This window comes from Dromaius novaehollandiae, chromosome 3 (assembly GCF_036370855.1).
Source record: "Dromaius novaehollandiae isolate bDroNov1 chromosome 3, bDroNov1.hap1, whole genome shotgun sequence".
Classification (NCBI taxonomy): Eukaryota; Metazoa; Chordata; class Aves; order Casuariiformes; family Dromaiidae; genus Dromaius; species Dromaius novaehollandiae.
The window spans coordinates 101660542-101682574 of record NC_088100.1 but is presented as its reverse complement, the minus strand read 5'-3'; the positions used below and the strand labels follow the sequence as shown (position 1 = coordinate 101682574).

The following is a 22033-nucleotide window of genomic DNA, read 5'->3' as shown; positions in this document are numbered from 1 at the left end:
CTGTAAAAATAATACTTTGCCAACTTTTGAGTAGATCTGCAAGCTTAGATGGCATTCAGTAGAATTAATTTTGATTTCAGAGCTCACTGGGTCCCAGCAAAATTACTGTACAAGGATATTTGACCCAGTATGTCTTTAAGATAGTCCCTTAATTTGGATACTTTGTCCAATCAATTAAAGTCTTACCTGGGAACACATTCATTCCACGTTATTCATACAAGAGTACTCTAGCCTTGGAGGAAATCCAGGCTTTTCAATTAGACTAATGACAAAATGAACCACTGACCAACACTTGTAAAGGGAGCAATATCAGCTGTTGGGTCATCTTAAATCCTTGAAGATAGCTTCACAGAATGACAAGGGGGTTCTTTTAATTAACAGACTTCTGAGGTAGGGGCTATCTCTTTCCAGGAGTCAGGCAGCATCTGCCTGAACAGAGCCATAAACTTTTGGGTTGTTAACTATGTGACTATGTTAATTAGGTCTGATTGCAAGCTCTTCACTTTCATTCACATCCTGCTAGCTCTAATTGCTAATTAATCGTGTGGTTTAAATTTTTACTCTCGTAAAAACAAAAGTCACTCCTGGGAGAACATAGCTGAACACATCTGATAAAGGTAAGATCTCTTCTTCTTTACACTAAGCAGTGTATAAAGTTCTATCTAAAGTATACAGAAGACTTCTGTTGGGATTAAAATTGAACATAGAGCAACAGAAAAAAATATTCTATCCTTAGAAGGGATTACATTTAAACCTTTCAAGATGACTGATACTTTTTACTTTTAGTTCTAGCTTGAATCAGCTGTTGAATGGAGCACAGAGATTACTTCTTGTCAGCATCTATCAAAAAATCTTAGATCACCAGGGCATTTGAGCATATTGAGCATGAAATTGTCATTGCTCTCTATGTTGCATTTTTACTATGTCTAAAAAATAGTATTTGGTTGTAAAGATACTTGGACATCTTCTAGGAGGACTAAATTCATTTCAACTCATGGTCAGTAATCAGTCTGGAAATGAAACTGTTAATTTTAATGCAGTAAGTGCATGCATACATTAAATTTTATTGCTTTGCTTGAATCTAAAAGAATCGAAGGGAGGCAATTTCAGGCCAGTGCAGAGTCACAGGTGCATGCACTTTACTGCTCACCTCTTAAGAAAGAAGAGTGGAGTGTTTCAAGCTTTATAGTATAATGCTGCAGCTCACTTAAATAAAAAGGAAAGATTTCAGAAAGATTTGGATCAAGCTATAAATCTGTTGTGCAGGATCCTCTCATCTGAAGATATATCATCTGTGAAGTGCACAACACACTTCTGACAGTGCATTATCATTACAATCAGCAACAACACAGATTTCACAAGTCCTGAAACTTGCTACCCAGGCTTGAAAAATATAAAGATCTATTGAGCAAACTATAAATGCATTAAAGAAAGCATAATAATAATGAGTGCAACCAAAGCCAAGAATATTTCCATTTTTTCCAAAGGCTTCCAAACATTTTATATGCCATATGATCATATGCAGAGTCAAGGCATCACATTTCAAGTTAAGGTCAGACATTTAGCTACAACTTTGAATGTATAGGTTGGAATCAAACTCAATATTTTCACATTATTTGAGTTTAGGCTTTCTTTGTGCTTTATGTTCCTATTCAAAAGAAAGGAAATCCCTGATACCAAGACAAGTAATCTGTGTTCTGAGCCAATAAATCCTCAGGGAATTTGAAGCAGGTAGATTGTAAGAGGCCCTTTTAGGACCCTGAAAAGCAATGGGTGACATTAGAAGGACTTAATGAGAGTTGCAGGTGCTCAGCTTTTAGGACGAGGTCATTTCCCATGTGTTGGCACAATGACAAAGATGGAAGATTGAACGTTTCTTCTAACTCACAACTAAGTAACATGTACTTAAATGGAAACGGCTGAAAAGATACCTTTGGAATGCTCTAGGTGCCCTAACACACCCTAAATGCTGCAGTTGAGTCACAGCATCATTAAAATAATAGATGCAAATAAGAACCTGCTAGCCAGTAACCAACAACAACTCCTTTCCAAGCCTTATCTTCCATTTGCGTTTTTAATAGAGATGTCCTGTGGCTTTGCTGCCATTCTGACTGCAGGAAAAAAAAGCAATACCAATGCCTGCCATTTGTATTTCATTTTAACAAGTACAATTCCCAGGCGGAAGCCACCTTTGAAACAACTTTGTATCTGGAGACTTTGGCCCCTAAAGACCAAATCCCCATTAGCTCCCAGGAGCTAGAGAGGACTAATGACAGCGTGAGGGGGAGAACAGGCTCCCTGTCCATGCCTGTGGGACCCACCTGGTCTTGGGTCAGGGCACAAAGGAGGAGTCTCTCTGGCTTGTTTCAAACCTTTTCCTGACATTAGGGTGGGAAAGAGAAAGGAAGATTTCCCCTCTAGACAGGGATAAAGAAGAAAGAGAGAGAAAGGGCATCAGAGAGGCATCTATTTGCAATTCTGGGAAAGTGCAGCTCTGGCATCACCCCTAGCTCATGGACATGACTCAGACACCAGCTAAAGTCACCAAAGCATTCTTGTTTGTCCCTTGACCTCTGTTTGTAGTTGCAGGTAAATGATTCAATACACATTCCCTTGAATAAATGTGCAAATAAGACCAAGTATTTACATTTTAAATTGATGATCATTAAGGTTTCACCCCAGGAAAATGTTATTATTAGACCTGAAAGTCTTCAAGGGAGTGTGGGAGAAGAGTGGCTACTATCAGGGGACCAGTAATCTGTTCCTAGCTGGCTTGTAATTCAGTTTAGCAAATATGAATGATTTTGACTGTTGAATGAAGCAGCAAGCTATAGAACCTGCACCATACTTTTAAACTACAGCTGGCTGGAGTATTAAATGCCTGAAGGCAACATTTTTAAGTTCAAAGGTAAACATTTGCTTTTTTATAGAGAAAATTGGTTGTACAACATATTCGATTTAGCATACTGCTACACAGTCCAACTTTTAATTGAAATATATTAAAATATAACCCTACTTCCATGAGCAGCATGCAGTTTCCTAGAGAGCCACATACTTACTAGTAAACATCAGTCCTTTGGGCCAGGTCTAGAAGACAGAGGTCAGAACTTCTATAAGTTAATATTTTCCAAGGCACTCTAAAGACTTCCTATTACCTACCCCACGTAAATTGTTTACAGCCTGCTCAGCAGAGGAACTCCCATTCAGTACCTTGGCCATGCCTGCAAACTGGTAAAAACCTCTCCCTGGAAACTTCCCCCAGTGAACTGCTCCATAATATTTTATTGTCTTCGATCCTAAGTTTATACACAGGAATCCTTTCTGGTAAAAGCACGGACAATAAATCATGCTGAGCGAGGAGAAGTCTCTACACTGAACCTTATTAAAGAGTGATTGTGGCCTTTTGGAGTTCTTCTTGCTGTTTGATTAAAATGGTGAAGGAAGCCTTCTCATGCTTTCCAAATCCTGGCACACACTGGCCTGCAAAGCTGTCACATAGAATTTGCATGCAATTTCAGACATTTTCGTATGACTTGGTTAGATTTTACTTATAATAATTGTGGGGTTTTTTTTGTTAAAGTAAACTTTTTAAAAGTGAGGAAAACCTATGCTGCACAATGAGGTATTGAGAACCATGTGTTCCATGGTACAGAAAGATATGTTATGATTCTTATCTTCATGAGACCGTGAAAAAATAGTTCTTTGTCCTCAAACTCATTAAAAAGTTATTTAATAAAGAACTTGAAACCATTATCAATATTTACAAAAGAAATGCTTGAGAGCTGAGTTATGCGTTTTGAAATTCACAGAAGGCTCAGTGCATTGAAGCAACAATATATGTGATAGGAAGTATAGCTGACATTTTCCAAATATAAAAACCAGATGATGGAAGGTTTAATTTCTAGGAATTGGAGCAGTAGCTGAGAGCCTACTAATCTCTCGGGAATACTGTCAGCCCATCAGGGTGCTCAAAGTGTAGAAAATTCTCAGCATTTCTGGAAAAGCAATTGAGATCAACATGATTTTGCTAGATTCAAATGTGACTCCAGCCTTTGACCTAGATTTGAGGACTGAAAAGTTTTTAAGCTATTTTTTCCTGAATAACAGATATTTTTTTTTCATTTTCAGGATAAATAGACCCAAATTATTAAGGCATATTTTATAAATAATGACGTCTTTTATTTAACAAGTAGACCATCAGCTTTTCTGCTTGCAAACAATGTTGTTGACTTTACTGGCTGGTATCTATTATGATTTAGAGAAAGGTTCCAATAAAAAGCCCCATGTAACATGTAGCCACAGCGTCTGAGGATACATCCACAGCGCATCTGCAAAATGCTGTGAGAAAAATGGCTATGTTCACAGAGAGATTTAGTCATAACTGCCTCTGTAAGCAGCTATGTCCAAAATGGAGATGCTTAAAAATGTTTAGATTATTAAAAATCCTTTAGATTAGATTCACATGTAAGCTTGTCCTTCCTATGTCATTGGGAGGTTGTGATTCATTAAGCACACTCTGAGTTTGGCTGTCCTCACAGAAAGGGCTACATCTCCCCTGTGTCCCTCAATCCGTGTGTTTGCTCTCCTACAGCCTACCTGCAAGTCAAGAGACTTGCATTCAAATCCATTTTTTTATTCTTGTATTCGAACACGCCCCAACTGCCGGACATCTCTGTGCTATGAGTCTCTCTTTCCTCCGTTCATCTTTGTATAAATAATTAAACAGTTTAATTGTACCAGGAACTGACTCTCGGTTCTCTTACGCACCAGCTGACAAAAAATACTGCAGCACGGAATAATTTCTGGAGTATTTTTAAAAAATTTAATACACGGCTGGAGGAAAGGTCATGTTATAATATGGTTACTCTCCTGCTAGAGTACTCAGATGAGAGGTGAGGGACCAGGGACGAACTCCAGGCAGGTAGTGGAGGGATCTGAACCTAGGTCTCCTGGAGAATAGGTGGTGATCCTAACCAGCAGGTTACAGGACTGAACCTTGGTCTCTGCTTTTTCACAAAAAACAGCTGCCCAGGGGTATTTCTGGGTCTGAATCCCAAGCGCAGAGAGACATCTCCTTCCAGTCATAAGTTAGGCATCTAACTCTACATTGCTCTGTCTTGTCGACTAGTTTAGGCAGCTCTCCTCTCAGCCCGAGGGCTGTCCTGAGCCCCATCCGCAGCAGGGCGCTCTGCCAGGATGCCCAGGTGCTCTTGGGGCATGACGGGAATTACGGATTTGGTGAGTGACCAGGCACCATAAATTTGGTTCTTGCAATGCCAAAGTGCCTCTTGCAATGCCAAAGTGCCTCTTGCACATCGAGCGCTAAGAACCACCTTCTGCGCTTGTTCATACCAATGTCATTCAAAAATGAGGGATCAGTGCTGAAGCATAGTAATACTGGAATCGGAACCAAAAATATTAAGTGCCATGTTACGCTGTAATAGCAACTACAGCCTAGGGCAGGAGACAAGTGTAGTGACACTGTCTTGCATGGGTGCTTGCTATTCCTGCATGGGTATTTATGTCTGAAAATCCTCATCCAATGTCCAACTGCACACACAAATATCTAATTAGCAAAAGTAGTTTTGAGAAATGTCCATCCACAGGATGTGCAAAAATCCTTCACTGTTTCTGAGTGCAGATCCTGAAGTGCTTCTAAACAATCTGTCTTTAGAAGGCAGCTGGTTTTTTAAACATGTTGTAGTGTTGATGCTGCATTATTTCACCACGAGTGTACTTTCCTGCTCATGCTATCAAGGCTATAGATTTCCTGCATTACAGCGACAGTTGATTTAAAAATATTCAGACAAAGGAAAAGAAAATACTCACATATTTTATTTTTCATGTTTAATAACATTCCAGGGACTTTAAATCTATACTTCAAAAGCCTTGAAAATGATCTGATTGGAATGAAGAGATGGAAATAGGGCCGCAGTATGGATGCAGCAATCAACAGCTCTGCAGAAGGTGGAAGCACAACTGCTGAATGTGTTAGTTTTCTCAGAGTATCACCACTGGCTCCTGAAGTTTTTGACTCAGTGAGGCATTCAGGCAATGTTTTAAGGCTGATGTTTAAGCAGAAGTTAGATGAAATCTAATCCGTACATCTGGAAAGAGCTTGCATAACACAGAAAGTACATGCAGAGGGGGATGCTCCTATACTTGTATCTCATGTGTTTGCTTTTATTTGATTTTGTATTTGGGCTGGGAAAGGAAAAGAGGAAATTCTCTGACATTTTCACATGCCTTTTTTTTAAGTGACTCTGGGAAACAATTCAAATATCTTGTCTATTCAAATGAGAGGCTGTAAAATGACCTGACATCTTCCACGGATGCATTCTTGGGCACTTTTCTCATAGAATGATGAGACATAATGACATTCCCATCTCTGATGACCATTAATCCAATGGTCTTGCCAGCACCCTTGGAGGTAGAGACCAAAGACATAGGAAGAAATTATTGATCCAGGTCTTCTGCTTCTCTATGTCTCTGTTAACTGCTAGGTAGCAAGAAACTGAGTACAAAACACTCTGCTCATAAGCCTTTCTATTGCTCTGTGCCACTGGAGCAACTAAGATTCAGACAACTTCTTCCTGCACCTCTCCAGTCTGGCTCTTATATTTCTGTCCTGATTTTAATCCAAAACTGTTAGGCTAGGCCCTCCAAAAAAGTATTATTGCTACAGAGGATTTTATGGCCTGGCAAAATATCAGCATCAGTATCTTCTAAAGCCATATATAAGACTCAGAGATCTTAAAACTCTTTAAGACTATGGAAACAGAGAAATTAAAATAAAAACATTGGGGGTGATTAATTATGCCTGGATTAACAAAATGCCAGGCTGTGATAATTGTTCTAGGAGCCTCGGGAAGAAATGAATTGGCATTGCGCTCCTAGAAGCAGCTTGGGCAGCAGGTCACTGTAGTCCCGAAAGATGGACAAGGTCAAGGTTAAGAAACTGCCATTCTCCTCTGCCGGCAGGAGGGAGGTGCAGAAGCGGTGCCTCCGCTGGCTCACTTACGAGGACTAAAAGAGAAGTATTACAGAGGGCTCCACAAACGTCCCTCTCCCATCGAAGGGAATGGAGGAGCTGTGGTGCAGAGATGGGGCCAGTGGTAGTGAGATGACAGTACAAGAAAAATGCCTGGAAGGAAAATGGGAAGTGGTGGGAGAAGCAGGCTCAGCAGTGCAGATTGGAAGATGCCAACCAGGGCACACAGGCAGGTAGGTGCCTGCAACCAGCTGCATGGAGATGAGAAGATGCTGGCACCAGAGGAGAAAGGGGATCCCACAGAGAGAGGACATGGAGGAGAGACCCAAGGGAGTGAGACAGAAATCTGAATGAGACAGACTGCAGAGGAGGAGCTGGGGGAGAAGTGGTTTCAAAGCCTGTATGAGAAGGTACTGCCAGCAACAAGCCAGGCACCCCCTTCACAGCATCAGCTGCACCAGCAAGGGGTCTGGAGAGATGGACAATAAAAATAAAGTAGTATCTCCTACTGCACTGGGGTGGTGAGGCAGGCAGAGGGCAGCCACCTCCTGGGAAACACCAGGGAAACGCCTCTGCATTTTGAAGTCAAACCTTGTGGTTTAGTCTTTCTTACTTGAATGCTGCAGCGCATCCAGAACTACTGCCCAAAATTCTGGCCTTACTCTGAATCCTCAGAACAAGCTCCAGAAGTTTTTCTTTTTATGGTGCTTATGGAGAAGAATCTAATGGTAAAATACAGCAATTTCATGTCATCAGTCCCAAGTCATTCGGTGACCTTCACATTCACATTACTGAGCACTGTGCTCATGTAGTATCATGCTAATTGCAAATGCTGGCATAACATTGCCTGAACATTTTGTTCCCAAAACTCACTCTGGTGAACCATGGCCAGAGAGAATCAGGCTTCAGCATCAGGAACAAAACCAAGACCCACTCACTGGCCTGCCAAAGGGCTGCTTTCCTACCTGGTATTTGGCATTAGTAACATATGCTGCATTGCAGGACAGACACATTTGTCATAGCACAACAGTGTCTCACACTATGGGAGATACTCCTTCATAACAGATCCTCAGTTGGTGTCAATTCATAAAACTCCACAAATGAAGCCTATTTACAGCTGCTGGAGCCATCCTCCTTGCATTAAAGTATTAGGTTATTGTTTACAAGGCTGAATGGGTATTTTGTGCATGGTTTTTCATTTCAGTTCATGCAAACAGAAAGTAGGAGTAAGAATCCCAAAAGTCATATATAGCTTGGATCAAAACACAAACGTGGGGCCAAGGCCAGGCAGTGTGATCCAGTGGCTCGGACACAGCCTGGGAGGGTGGAGCCCTGCATTCCCTCCTGGGTGCTACAGGGTCTGCGACAAGGCGCTTCCCACTCACAAGTGCCTCTGCCACCTCCCTCCTGTGGTGGGACTTGTCCTGGTTCTCTCTGGGAGCAGACCCAGCTGTGAGCCACCTTTACACCCCACCTGCTACACTGGGATCCTGATGTTGGGGTGGGGGGCATTTCTAATGTAATATAAATCTTCAGGTGAAAGGGGGGAATTAAAAGGTATTTCTTCTGTGACTTGTACTTCAGAATACTTTGCCAATCATATCAAGAGGATTTTTTAAAATCTTTCTTTATGAGCTGCTTTGTTTTCCAGAACAGTATCCTTGGAAATGACCCATTGGTTAAAAAACAAAATAATAATAAATCCCTGTGGAAAACGGCAGTCTGAATCTCCATGAATATCATCACCTTCAAAAGCCATCCGACTCTGTGTTGTGTTTGGGTGGCAATGTGGAGAATAGAACAGTTGGAGGAGAGGACTGGCAGTAATAAGATTAGACAAATATACCATCAGATGCTGTCTAGACTGCTGGAAAGTAAATTTGTCTGTGTACTAGACTCAAATAAACAGCTTGCAGTGTGAATTCAGGCCCATGGCAGGTTGTGACTCTATAGTTCACAGCCAGGAAGACTGGCAAAATGTAGCTACACTGTAAAAACTGAATGGGTGGGAAGAAGAAGATACGTTAGTAAAGAACTAATCCCAAAACTCAGTGGCAATAAGTTTGGGAACTTTAGACAGCTGTCTGTGCATTTGCCCTGCTTAGTACTAGAGGCTGCGACTAGAGGATGCATTTGGATATTTCTCTCCCAGCAGTGCTGGTAGTCTTTATTTTTCTAGGTGCCAGGCAGCACAGAGTATGAACCCCAGCGCTTACGTTCTTAGACTAAGTGAACTTGAGGCTTGCTTCCACGTCACACTCATCAGCCCAAACTTGTAATTTCTAAAATGCCTGCGAGAGGTGGCCCAGAACCTCTGGCCTGACCTCGAGGAAGAATCAGCTATGGGAACTCACATCAGCTTTGTAAAACAAGTGCTGCAGGATCTCATGGGGCCATTTTTCACAGACTAGTAGAGGGGCCTGCAATATGGGAGCTCGGTCCTCCTTGGCATAAGAAACTCTAAGGGAGCTGGACAGCAATGAGTGTCACGGACGTCGCTCGTGGCAAGCAGGGTGATGTGTATTTTTTTTTCCTTCACACTTCACTGACCAAACAGCCAGGCAGTTATCAGATTCCAGACATTTATTAAATGCACCGGTATCCTTAAGCAAGAGAGTTTAAACAATATAGCAAGTTCCGTATTTAACAGGATAAAGACAACACACTACAATACATGAGAGAGATATCAGGAGTAGTACGACCTGCTCCACGTCGGACGGGGTCACGAGTAGGTGCAGAACGCAAAAAGGGGTCCCAGATCAGCTGAGAGGGAGCTCCACAAAACTGCTGTTACTGCCACATTTTATATGTTTCTATGGCATATGTCTTTTTGTGATTAGGTTTCTTGGTGTCCTTATATCAGTAGGCAGAACCTGTATCACTCTGACACAATCCTCAGGGCTCAACCCATCAGCTGGGTCTTTAAGAGGGAAAGGAAAAGGGGAAGGAAATCAATGAAACACCCTCTTTTCTATAGATTTAAAGAACTAAAGAGTGGAGACTTTTATCACGAGTTTTCATTCCTGATCAGCATCAGTTCCCCTTTCACTTGATTCATGGGGCAGCTTCAGTGTGGGTCAGGCTCTTGACATTGGTTTAGACCACAAGTGCTTGGTGGCAGATAACAGCGGAGGTGGTGACAAAGGCATTGTTATCATACCTGCACAGGCTGGGGTGCGTATCCACAAGCAGGGAGAGACCACCCGGCCTACGCCTGGTCCCGCTCCCCATCTGTGAACAGCGATACCTTCCCCCTTCAGCAGGCCTTTGACGTAAGCATTGTCTTGTCTGTCCTCCACAATGGGGATGAATGAAAACGTAGTTAAGACACGTGGAAACCTCTGCCTGTCTGCAGCTTACCTACCCTCACCACAGTGCAAATGTGGGACAGGCCTGCCCCTCTGCAGTGCTAGCAGGCCAGGAGGACCAGGAGGGCTGTGGTAGGCTTTGAAGGCACTTTCCAAGCTGCCTTCATACTTGTGCACATGGTCCTGCCATTTTATTACATTCTTCTGAAGTTGCTCCTGACCTATGCTGAGTACTTTTCTATTGACATTAACTTTTGCCACTTCACTATTCACCCTCAGGTTATTATTAAAGCATTAAACAATATTGGTCTGAGTCCTGATCTCTAGGGCACCTCATTATTAATCTCTTTCCCTACTAGAACTGGCCATTTATTCCATACCCATTTATAACCAGATTTTAATCCATGACAGGACTTTACCTCTCACTTTGTGGTTACCAAGTTTCCTTAACAGTTTCTTGTATGGGTGTTTATCAAAAGACTTTTGAATGTCTAAATAAATTATATCCTTTGATTGTTCTCCACCCACTATTTTATTAACTCCTAAAATTGTAAAAGGTCTGACTGGCAAGATTTATTCTTATAGCAGCAAAACTGCTCTTTGCCTTTGCTGGGGACTTGATATTTCCCTGCAGACTGTAAAATGTTTAGAGCAGCAACTCTCTGAATGTTGTGTGAAGCAGCACCAAATATATTGTTGAATTAATAATAAAAGTGAATGCAATATGTTAGTGACTTTCTCAACTACTTCCTTATAATGAAGTTAAGCTGATAATGTAAAATTTCCCTGCGCTTGCTCTGTCTGTGTAAACATTTACAGAGCCTTTATCACTGCAGTACCAGGGTTCCAGGCGCATTAATGGAGTTATCCTTACAACACCTCTCTGATACAGGGACGCTTTAATCCCAACTGAGTGATGAAGAATCAGGGCACACTGACATCTGGCATACAAAAACCAAACTGCTGTGCTTTGAGAACACAGGACAGGAGATAAAACACCTTCCCCCACTTACAGATGCTGTATGCACAAAAAATGCAAGAATCATCACAATGCTTAAATGTAATCAAAAAGGCACAGAATCCTCGCCTCTTTTCCCAAGCTCTCTAACCCCAAAGTTCAGTTTTCCTTTTGGAAACATGTAGAGCACTGCAGGTAGAGTCCAAGCTTTTCCTTTCTGCAGACTGTCTGTGCTTGCGGGATTTTGCTGGCTCTGCTAGTGACCATTTATTTTGGACTCACACCACACATCCAGTGTTTCATTATGCATTTTTGCTGTAGCCAGAACTAATACAATTGGCTTCATCTCAGCTTGCTTCAAATATGCAAGGGAGCAGGTTTGCTGAGAGAAAGGGAAGAAACAACATCAAAAAAGAAATCTTGTTTAAAGTAACAAGCACTATAAGGATTTCTCCATGTATGAATGCTCATGAAAGACTACAGAATATACATGTGCAAGGGCCTGCCTCCTCTCACATCCCTGAGGAAGAGAGGCCCTTCATTCTGCTCCGAGGGCTGACAAGACCCTGGCAGAGCAGGGGATGCCAGAGTTTGGAAGTGGAGGAGCCGTCATGGAAAAGGCATGCAGAACATGGACTTGTGTTTTCAAGGGAGTTCTGCCCTCACAACTGAGGCGAGGCTTTCCAAAAAAAGCTCTATTTCCATGTAAACAGCCAGAACAGGTGGCCAGGAATTCAAAAGGTTATGAAGTCCTTGCAAAAAAATTAACTCCTAAGTGTCAAAGGGGGAGCAATGAGAGCGCAGAGCACTTTGGGGAAAACAGACCTCCCTAGCACTAGCTCTGCAGGATCCCAGCTCCCACAAATGTGTTGTGTTTTTTAACGGAGATCTTGAAGCTCCCTCACTTGAAAATCTGGCACTTGTTGTTTGGGCCTTGAGTCAAAGTGCTCCGAGGCCAACAGTGGGGCTCCTTGGAAGATGCCTGCTTTTGAGTGTAAAAGTAAGGGCTGGTTAAGCTTGGCTTGGCAAAGCTCACTGGTGCTGTGGGTCAGTGATGCCCCGGGAAGCAGAGCAATAAATTGCTCGGACTGCTAGGCTGGCACCGTGCGGGAGGTGGGCACAGGCTCGGGAGGCTGCCCTTGGCTCGGGCTGGATGCAGCCTCCCAAACTTCTCATTCCCATTGTCTGCTCCTGAAACACAAGCCTTGCCTCCAGGATGGCTACGGCTCCTGAAGCAACAAAGTGATTTCCCCAAGGAGCAGTCAATATATTGCCACGATCTTAATCTCGTTTAGCCTGGTAGCATGGTTTTAATTTTTCCGTGTTTGATCCCTCAGCTTTAGCAATAATGACAGAAATAGGGACTGTGAAGATCAAATAAAGAGCAGCCTGTTGCGCATGAAAAAACACACTTCAGTCCTCACGCTCTCCGCGGTGATTCAGCTTTTCCAACCGCGCTGCCGAGATAAAAGGCTCGCATGTGAGCAGAAGTGCGAGCAAGGTCTGCAATGCTCTCAGCGCACCGTCTTGCAACAGCCTTGGCTGCAGGAGCAGATATAATCTGTTCCTAAATTTTCTTCAGCCAAATGTTTGCGCCCGCTCCGTCGGCCTGCGCACGGCTGCGCGCCCCGGCGCCGAGCCCCGCGGGGCTGGCACGCACTGCTCGCCGCAGCTCGCTGTTGACTTTAGCCAGTAGCTCTGTTTATAAACCCGTGCTGGTTTTTCTCTCAGCGCCGTTTAATGAGGTGGGCAGCCCCTCGCCCCTCCGGGCCGGGCCGGGCCGGGCCGCCCGCCGCGGTACCGGGGCCCTAATCAGTGGCAGACCGCGGGCGCGGGGTAATTAGAAACATCGAGGGGGCTCTCTGGCTTTGGAAACCTGCCTCTCGACATCAAAGTGCTGGGCACAAGTCGTCCTCCAGAGGTCTGCTCCCGTATCTAAATGAGTGATGTATTTCATGGTATCTGTCGGGAGTGATATAAGGAAGAAACCCGGCTTTGAGATGAGGCCTGATGTGAAAAGCAGGTGGCCACTTTAATGGGCGGCGAAGCATCTGTTTTGCGGTCGGGGTTTGCTCCTGCAAACCGCGCGGGCTCCGCGGGCGCGCAGGCGAGGCGGGAGGGTCGGGGCCGCCCTGCCTAAACCGCTGCGTCCGGCCGCGACCCCTTTGCTCGGAGTCCCGCTCCCGGGACACCCCGGCCCCAAACCGCCCGCGGGTGCGGGTGCGAGTGCCCGGCCGTGCGCAGCGGCACGTCGAGGGAAGGGGCCCGGCTCCGGCGGTGTTTCCAGGCTGCGGGAAGCCCCCTCCTTCCTCCTTTAAGAGGTCGTTGGCCCTGGGTACCCCCCGGGTTTGGCCTGTGAGAAGCGCTCCGCCGGGGTCGCACCGACGGCATGCAGCGCTTCCAGGGCCTCCTCCTCTCTCCGGCTGCACAATTGCTCCGACTTCCCTCGCTTGCCTCTCTCTCTGCAATAACTGTTGGTTGACATCAAGCGAGCCGTAAATCCACGGCAATGTGCACGTTTAAAGCGCCCACGGGCAAATCGCAGAGGTTTTGCCGAGAATCCCCGGCGGGCAGGCCACGGAGCCCTGCTGCTGCTGCTGCTGCACAGCGTGTGCACGTAGCTCGGAAACCGGGCCCTGGTGTCCCCTCCGTGGTTACTTGACCTGCAATATGTGATTTAGATGACCGGCCGCATAATATTGCGCGGCGTCTCCTGGGGACCCCGCTGCCCTGCCGGAGGAGGAGGAAGAAGGGCTCCGCGCCGGCGGAGGTCCGGTGCGGGCAGGGTCTCCGGCAGCCGGGGCAGCGACGCAACCCGAGCCGCCGGCAGCCCGCGGCGCGGGGGCGGGCAGAGCGCGGCGAGACGGGGGCGGGCTGCAGGTGTCCCGGGCTCGCTGGGAGCGCGGTTCAGACCGCTGGGAGCCCGCTTATTTGGCGGAAAATACCCCGTCCCGCAACCCGTCCTCCCCTACACCCACTGACCGCGGTAGGAGCAGGGTCTGGTTGGGGAAACGGCAGTGAAGGCGCCCTGGCCTGGCTGAGAGGTGAAACTCTGCCCCGGCTGGATGGGAGCAGAAAGCAACAGGGAGAAAAAGGGAAAAAAATAAAGTGGGAAGCAGTAAAGCCTGCCTCTGCACTGCACACGCGGCTCCCCCACCCCGTCCCCCTCGCAGCTGCGTGGCCCCCGCGGCGGCGCAGGCCAGCGGCACCGCCCCGGCGGGCGGAGCGAGCGCCCCGGGCGGCCCCGCGGGGCAGCGCGCAGCGGCAGCCGCCCCCGCGCAGCGCGGGCTGCAGCGATCGGCCGCCGCCGCTCTCATCGCGCCGGGCGCGGGCGCTGCCGCTGCCGCCTGTCCCGGCTTTGCGCATGGGGGCTTAAAGGAGGCTGCTGCTCCCCCCGGGGATGCTCTGTGCGCTGGGCTGCTCTCAGCCTGGCCTCTGCCTCGGAAAACAGAGCAGACCTCGTCCCCGTGGGCTCGCAGGGGTGTAATGCCGTGCGCACCAAAGCCGGGCGAGCTGGAGACTGGAGGCTGAATTTTTCCGAGCAGCACGGCAGAGCGCTTTGCTTTCTGCCAGCGCGGAAAAGCAAAGCTTGCAGCCCTAACACCCCGGCTCCCGGGAACGGCCGCTGAATGTTTTTGCGCCCGATGTGTATTACCTAAATGGCTCGTTCTTTGAAGATCCCTTTCCCTTATTGGGGATGATTTCCCGCTTCCATTGTGGTGAACTTTGCCTCGCCTGACTCTTTACGGCTTTTCTCTTGCTGATGGGCTTTCTTTGTGGAGGTTTCTCTGGCTGATTGTGTTTGTTAATTAGTTGCTAACAGCATCGTAATGCGGGCTTGATGGATAACCGTGTCATTAGCACTCACCCCGGCAATTCACATTTCCAGCAGGGCAGGGGCTACCCCACGTCGAGCCCGTGATTTGTAGCTTTGGTCTAGTGCGTGCGACACAGCGAGCGCGGCTATCTGCTCCCGCGGCAGCTTTCCCCGCGCCCGCGGGGCTGCGCTGCCCCGGCCCCTTGCGCTGTATTTTGGAGGAGAGGACGAGGGTGGGGGGGGCGCGTCGGGCACCCTCTGCGTTGTGCGCCTCCTCGCACGTCTGTGTGCACGCGTGTGTGTGTGTGCACGTGTGTGTGCGCGCGTGTCGCTCCCGGCAGCGCGGAGCCGGCGCTGCCCGCCGCGGGCGCAGCGGCGCCGGGGCGCAGCGGCGCAGCCCCCCCCGCCCCGCGCAGCGGTGCGGGGCCGCCCCGGCCGGGCCGGCCGCTCCGCCCGCCCCGCGCCCGGCGCCGGGGGGCTCGGCCGCGCCTGGGAGATGTAGTCCTGGCTGCCGGGCTCGCCGGCGGCCGGCGGGGCTCCTGCCGGGGACTACGTTTCCCAGGCCCCCCTGCTGCTCCGCGGGCCGCTGGCAGGGCCGGGCTGTCAATCAGGGGACGTCAGGGCGGGCGGCGAGCGCGGGGACCCCCCCGCCCGCCTGCGCGGCCGCTCAGGATGAGTGCGGCGGGGGCTTAAAAGCGCGGAGGCAAGTGTCATGCGGGCCCGCCCGCGGGGCTGAGTCCGGCCGCGCCGCGCCAGCCGGCTGCGCGCCGCCGCCGCCGCCGGGAAAGGGGGGAGAGCGGGGAAGCGCCTCCAACCTGACTCCGCGAAGGGCAGCGCGCAGGACGCCGGAGGGCTGGGGCGGCCGGCGAGCGAGGCGGCGATGCGGCGCAGAAAGGTGGCGGCGGCGGCCGGCTGCTGCCTCGCCTTCCTGCTGGGCGCGGCGCTGAGCGTGCTCTTCGTGCCCGGCGCCGAGCCCCCGCCGCCCCGCGCCGCCGCCGCCGCCGCCGCCGCCGCCCCGCCGCCGGGGGAGGCCCTGGCGCGGCAGCTCCGCGAGCGCTACGAGGAGGTGCTGCGCTACCGGCAGCCGCGCGCCGCGGCCGCGGGGCGCCGGGCGCTGCGCCCGCGCGAGCGGCGCCTCATGGACCTGGCGCCGCCGCGCACCTCGGCGGAGCAGCCGCGGCCGCGGGCGCCCGCCGACCTCTCGCCGGAGCCGCCGCTGCTGGGCTGCCGCGACATCCGCGATGTCACCGGCGTGCGCTACTTGGGCTCCGGCTACACCAAAGCCGTCTACAGGGCGGTGCTCAACCGCTCGCTGGCCGTGGCGCTGAAGGCGGTGGACCTGGGCGGGCACGACATCGCCAGCTGCGTGAAGCAGTTCGCCGCGCTGGGGGACTGCTACCGCCTGGCCGCCTACAAGGTCGTCAAGGAGATGGTCCTGCTGCAGCGCCTGCGGCACGCCAACGTCCTGCAGGTACGCGGCGCCGCCGCCGCCCGTCTGCCCCGACGGGGCGCCCCCGGGGCGGCCGCGGCGGGGCCGGGCAGCGGGGCCGGGGCGGCGGGAGCTCCGCGGGCGCGGTGCCGCCTGCCGCCGCCTCTTCGCCCCGACGGGGCGCGCCCGGCCTGCGGAGAGGGGCCGGGAAAGGTGCGGGATACGGCGCGTTTGCGCCCCGCTGTTTGCTGCAGCAGCAGCCTCGCCCGTGTGCTGCGGCCGCGCCCGGCTGGCGGCTTGCTTTCCCGTGGCTCTTCCTCGTAAACAGGAGCGGTATTGAGGTGGGGGGCAGGTGGGAGCCAGGGCTTGGGAAGGGCTCGGGGGGGGAAGGGCGCTTTGCAAATGTGGGGAATAACGCTTCGGGCTGTGTTTTTGAGTGCCCCCCGCGCCGGGGGAGAAGGGGGCCGAGGCGGCGCTGCGGCGGCTGCCGGCGGCGCGCTGCGCGTTGCACCTCGCCGTGCCCGCTGCACCTCGCCGTGCCCGCTGCACCTCGCCGTGCCCGCTGCACCGCGCCGTGCCCGCTGCACCGCGCCGTGCCCGCTGCACCTCGCCGTGCCCGCTGCACCTCGCCGTGCCCGCTGCACCTCGCAGCGCGGGCGGGCGGCTGGGCGCGGGCAGGCGCCGGCGGGAGCGGGCTGCGTGCTGGCCCTGCTGCGCTCGCCGGCGGGGCTGCCCGGGAGGACTGTTACACATCAGCGCGGATCTCGACGGGTCCATTTGGATGTAAATGCTGGTATGGAAGTCCCCGTTGCGTTTCGCGTAGCACGAGCGTTGCAGTGGGATAAAAAATGAACGCTAGACCAGACGGGCTCACAGTAGGTGCTTTTTGAACTGAGTCAAGTAAAGAAGTGTTGTGTTTCTTCTTCAGCGGGAAAAGAGTACCGGCTCCCGCGCTAAAATTTCGGGCCCAAATGATCAAAGCTCTCGAGTGTCATATACTGTACAAGGAAAAAGTAGTCATGGCTTATCCGCATCAATAAAGTAAATATTAAAGTTCCTTCCTTCCTTCCTATTTCTCTAGTCTGCCCTCTGTGGTGCCAGGTCTGACTATAGTACATAAGGAGAACAACATCTAGCAAACTGCAATAAGAGATGCTTCTGTTAAAAATTTTGCTTGCTCCTCTGTTGCTGTTGTGAATTCTTTTTGGAAAACCAAGTTAGGTGTCTGTGACTATAGTGCAGCCGTGATTACCGATTGGGTTGGGAGCAGGATATATACCCTACAGTTGTAAATGCTGAGGGGATTTTTTTCCAGGGTTGTTTTCTCATGTTCAGTGGCAAGTGAAGCAAGTTGGCAAAAATGAGCTTGATGTCTGTGTTTCTGAAGTTGCAGGTCATTTTGGTAGGCACTAGTGGTCATGCTGTGTTTCTTCCAGATGTTACTCAGGTATAGTTTTTTTTCCTAAGGGAGGATTAATTTGTAACTAGGTTGTCCTCGACACGAAATGGAAGCCACGCTCCTGAGCTGCATGATCTGTGGAAGGGCTACAGCAGCAGTCGCTGGGCTAGCACGAGGAAGCGCTGTGTCTCTAAAGCCACCTCTTTCTGTATCAGTCTAGCGGAACTGCGGATTAATTCATTCCTGTGTTTCTGGATGTCAGGTGGGCTCCAGAGTGGGTAAACCGAGTCGGGATGTCGAATGTCCCTTTGAGTAATCCCAGAGTGAAGGGCCTGGACGAGAGCAAACAGCTTCAACTTGAGCAGGCGCCTCCACAAGTGCCAGTTAGCAGAAACCCGCCCAGGCTCCGTGCTGGGAAAATGTTCTAATGTGCAAAAATCCCTCGCATTAATTAGGGCTTCATATTTACATGCCACACAATTTAAAAATAGATTACACTTAAATCAGAAACATGTTTTCAATTTCGTTCCGATTTTGTCATTGCCTTTTCTTTTGTCTGTGCTCCGTCTCCATCAGACGCTAGCAGAGTTTCCTTGCTGAGATCAGAAAGGAAATGTCCCAGAAAAAGAGCCGAGCCCCTGTAAATCACTGTCCTTTTTGTTTATCATTTTTCATTCTAGGGAAGCATGGGGCGAGGTTACAGCGGTGTGAGTGAGGACTAAGCGTTTGATAAGACATTACCTTGAAAGGAGACTATAAAAATCAACCTGACAGGCTTTATCTAGTCACAGTCGGAGGACCCTTGTGGGCCAGGAATAGGTCTCTAATGTCATACTGAAGTCATAAAATGGGTATATAAAGTGGGGAGCAAGGAGCAACTTGAAATTTATTGATTATGTCTCTGTTAAAACCTGAGAGGGGACTGCATCTTGCACCTCAGGAGTGATGTTCTCCTCCTCGGAGGAAGCCAGGCCAGGGCCCTCTCCGGGCTCAGCAATCCCTGTCCAGGGTTTGCGGCCGAGGGAGAGGAAAGCGGTTCAAAAGCAAACGTCTCCTCCCCTCTCTGCTGGCATCTGACAGAAGCTTCAGTTTTAACCGGAGCGATGGGACCCGTGCTGGTCACGGATGCCACGTTCACCGCGCACCATCTATTGGGCGATAAAATGCCAGGAGGTGTTCTGCCTCGGCTCCTGGTCTTTTTCCTAGCTCTGGAGCAGAAATGCCGGCTTTGGCACTGCTGGGTGCGGTGTACCGATGCGGGAGCCGCTGCCAGGAGCAGTCGCAGGAGACCCGTCGCCCCCTGTCCCCTGCCCCAGTGCAGGAGGGGAGCAAACCCCTGCGGGGCAGCCGCCACGGCCGCTGCGTTTCCAGCGGGATTTTAGCGAGGCGGTGACAGCATCGTAGCAGGCAACGACCCGGTGCCTTTGCCCCAGCTGCGGGGGCCTCTGGGAAGCGGGAGCGCGTTTGCGGCGGCGGTGGCGGCCACCCCCGGTGGGAGCCGCAACCGCTGTCTCCCGGGCACGCGCCTCCCCCGGCCCGGGCCAGGGGCTATTCAGGGTGAATATGTTTATGGGTTTCTTTTGGTGGAAATAAAGTTCTGCTTTCATGTAGGTTCTGCCCAAGGAAAGGGGATTTTCCTGTAAATCTCTGGCAGCTGACAGCCTGAAGTGTAGTTTGTGAGATAACAGGCTTGTTCTTCACTGTCTCAGCAGTTCCCATTCTGGCCTGTCTCTTGTCAAAATCAGCTTTCTTTTTTTTTTTTTTTCTTTAGGCATCCTTTTAAAATACTTGATTATTGTACAATATATGATAGAATGGCACAAGAGCTCTTTCTAGAACGTGCCCCTGCCTTCAGGCAGCATGCTGACTTACCCACCGTGCCCTCTGGCTCTGGAAAGAGCCACATGTGTCGGCTCTGGTAGATGTGCCGAATCAAGTCTATCAAAAGAAACGTGGAAAACCGGCAAGAGAGAGTAGTTTTGCATCAGCCAGCGCTGATGCAAAGGCAGCTTGTGTTCATATTTTTAGTTATGTGGCTTGCCCTTCACTAAGAGCGCTTGCATGCCGCCGGGGTGTGTGAGCTGGGGCATTGCCCGGGGCTCCCTGCTGCGGCCGCCGCTGGGAAGGGCAGGTGCAGACTGCAGGGTAGAAGTATTTGCTCTGGAGTGGGGAGGAGAGGGGTAGTTCATTAAAGTCGATTTTATAATGAAAGGCATTGGGGAAGAGGGGGAACTGGGTCACTGATTCATTGTAACTGCGGATTTAGCAGCCTGTTAATTGCTTTGCAGCCGCTCTGTGTCAAATGCAGTGGTTGATCTCTTCCTTTCCCTCTGTGCGGTGCTTTCTTGCCTTGCAAAGTTCAAATACTCCTGTATTTGATTCCTGGCTTTCCATGCATTTAGTGAGGAAGATGATTTAGTGTGCTTTAATTCCGCCCTGCCCTATTTGAGGAAGAATCAAACCACTTGCAGTTAATTTCAAACAATGAGCACGATTGTAAAGACACGTCGGTGATGTTTGATTCACTGTAATAATGTAATTACAGCCCTGGCGTGTCAGTGTTAAAGGTGCTGCCATTCCTGGGCATAAGCAGCTCTCTGGAGGAATTCTTCCTTCCTTGGCATTGCTGAAGCTGACGGGAAGGCAAGGAAGGTTGGAGGCTGGCAGACATGTGGAAGAGTGCAAGCTTATTTCTGAAGCAAATATTTATCAGCACTTCCAGCATCAGTTCATGATGATTCATTTAAGAAGGAGATAGCACTTTTTTAGAAACAAACACAAAAGCTCAACCAAAAGTATTGGCTTTTCCTGAAGGCAATGGAAGACAGCAGCTGGTAACATAACCAGTAGTTTGCTGAGTGCATAGACAAGGCCATTTCATTCGGCTTATTTAGTTTTAGTTTAAAGTTAAAGCAAGCTGATGAAATACTGAAATAGCATCAACATTGAAAAAGTCACCATCTAACTTACGATGTCAAAGCAGTTTTTATATTAATCGATTCAGTTAGCACTCATAGATTTATTACAGATTTATTTTAAATGGTCATGATTACGGTGCAAATATCACTTAGAAAATTCATTGACTAATATGATGATGACTAATATGACTAATAAATACATCACTTGCTGTTGACAAATTCAGTAGTACTTAAGATGTGCTGGTTGAATATGCTGTTGGTTATTACAACCAGCTAATGTGTTTTTAAATATGATTTTCTTTTTACATTTGATAATGAAGATAATTAAAAAACGTTTTACCACGATGATTTCCCTATGCATAGGCATAGCCAGCTGGAAAGGGCACAATTTTATTTTTAACGTGAGGATTAAAATAGTAAAGCTTTGGATACAGTTTACTTATTCCATGTGGAAGCAGACAGTCTTTCCAAGTATTAAGAAAACCAGTTTGCCGTTTATTTCCAGTGCAAAGGCATGGGCACTGAAAATCTGTGGACTCTCGGAGGTCTGGTTTGTCATCGTCCTTCTTGCAGTAAACCATTTCACAGAAAGTGGGGGAAGGCGAGATCAGGTGCTGGTGGAGACAGTCACTCGGGGCGCTCTGCCCCGCTGCAGGGGGTGGGATGCGTCTGGGGCAGAGGCTGAGGGATCACACCCCCTTTGTGGTGGCGACGGCACCGGATGCTGAGCGTCAAACCAGGCCCCCAGTTTAACCATTAAACCTTTGGGAATTGCTGGCCTGAGAAGAATGGCCTGACTGCCGATGCAAGGTGGTGGGTGACGACATGGGGAAATTGTCATTCTGAGTTTTGGATGGGGCAGCAGATGTTTGCCCGTACTTTAGAGCCTTTCAAAATCAAGTACTTAAAATCCACTTTCCAGGCGGCAGGCTGGGATCTTGCTGCGCTTTCCACGTGGGGTCGTCAGTAGGGGATTGTCCTAAGTGTGAAGGACTTTTTAGACAGAGAATATTTTCTAACAGATATTTTAAATAGCTCAGTTTAACTGCCCTTGGGTCGAACAAAGATGAATGAGGCCACCTCACACAGTGCAAGACCAGGCTGACACCTTCTGTTTGGTTGGCGTTAGGATCAGATGAGCCTTGGGCCCCGGGCAGACGAGTCTGCCAGATCCTGGTGGGGCAGCTGGAGGAGCTCCCACCTCTCACTTTCC

At 49.4% G+C, this 22033-nt stretch overlaps 1 protein-coding gene across 1 annotated transcript in view; it reads left to right on the top strand.

Annotated features, from left to right (window-relative positions):
• The first annotated feature begins 15567 nt into the window (after positions 1–15567).
• Positions 15568–22033, top strand: part of PKDCC (protein kinase domain containing, cytoplasmic) — a 39151-nt gene continuing 32685 nt past the window's right edge. Inside the window, exon 1 of the mRNA XM_026123288.2 lies at positions 15568–16545. Coding sequence (XP_025979073.2) covers positions 15955–16545 — 591 coding nt within the window. The 5' untranslated portion in view covers positions 15568–15954. The remainder of the gene's footprint in view (positions 16546–22033) is intronic.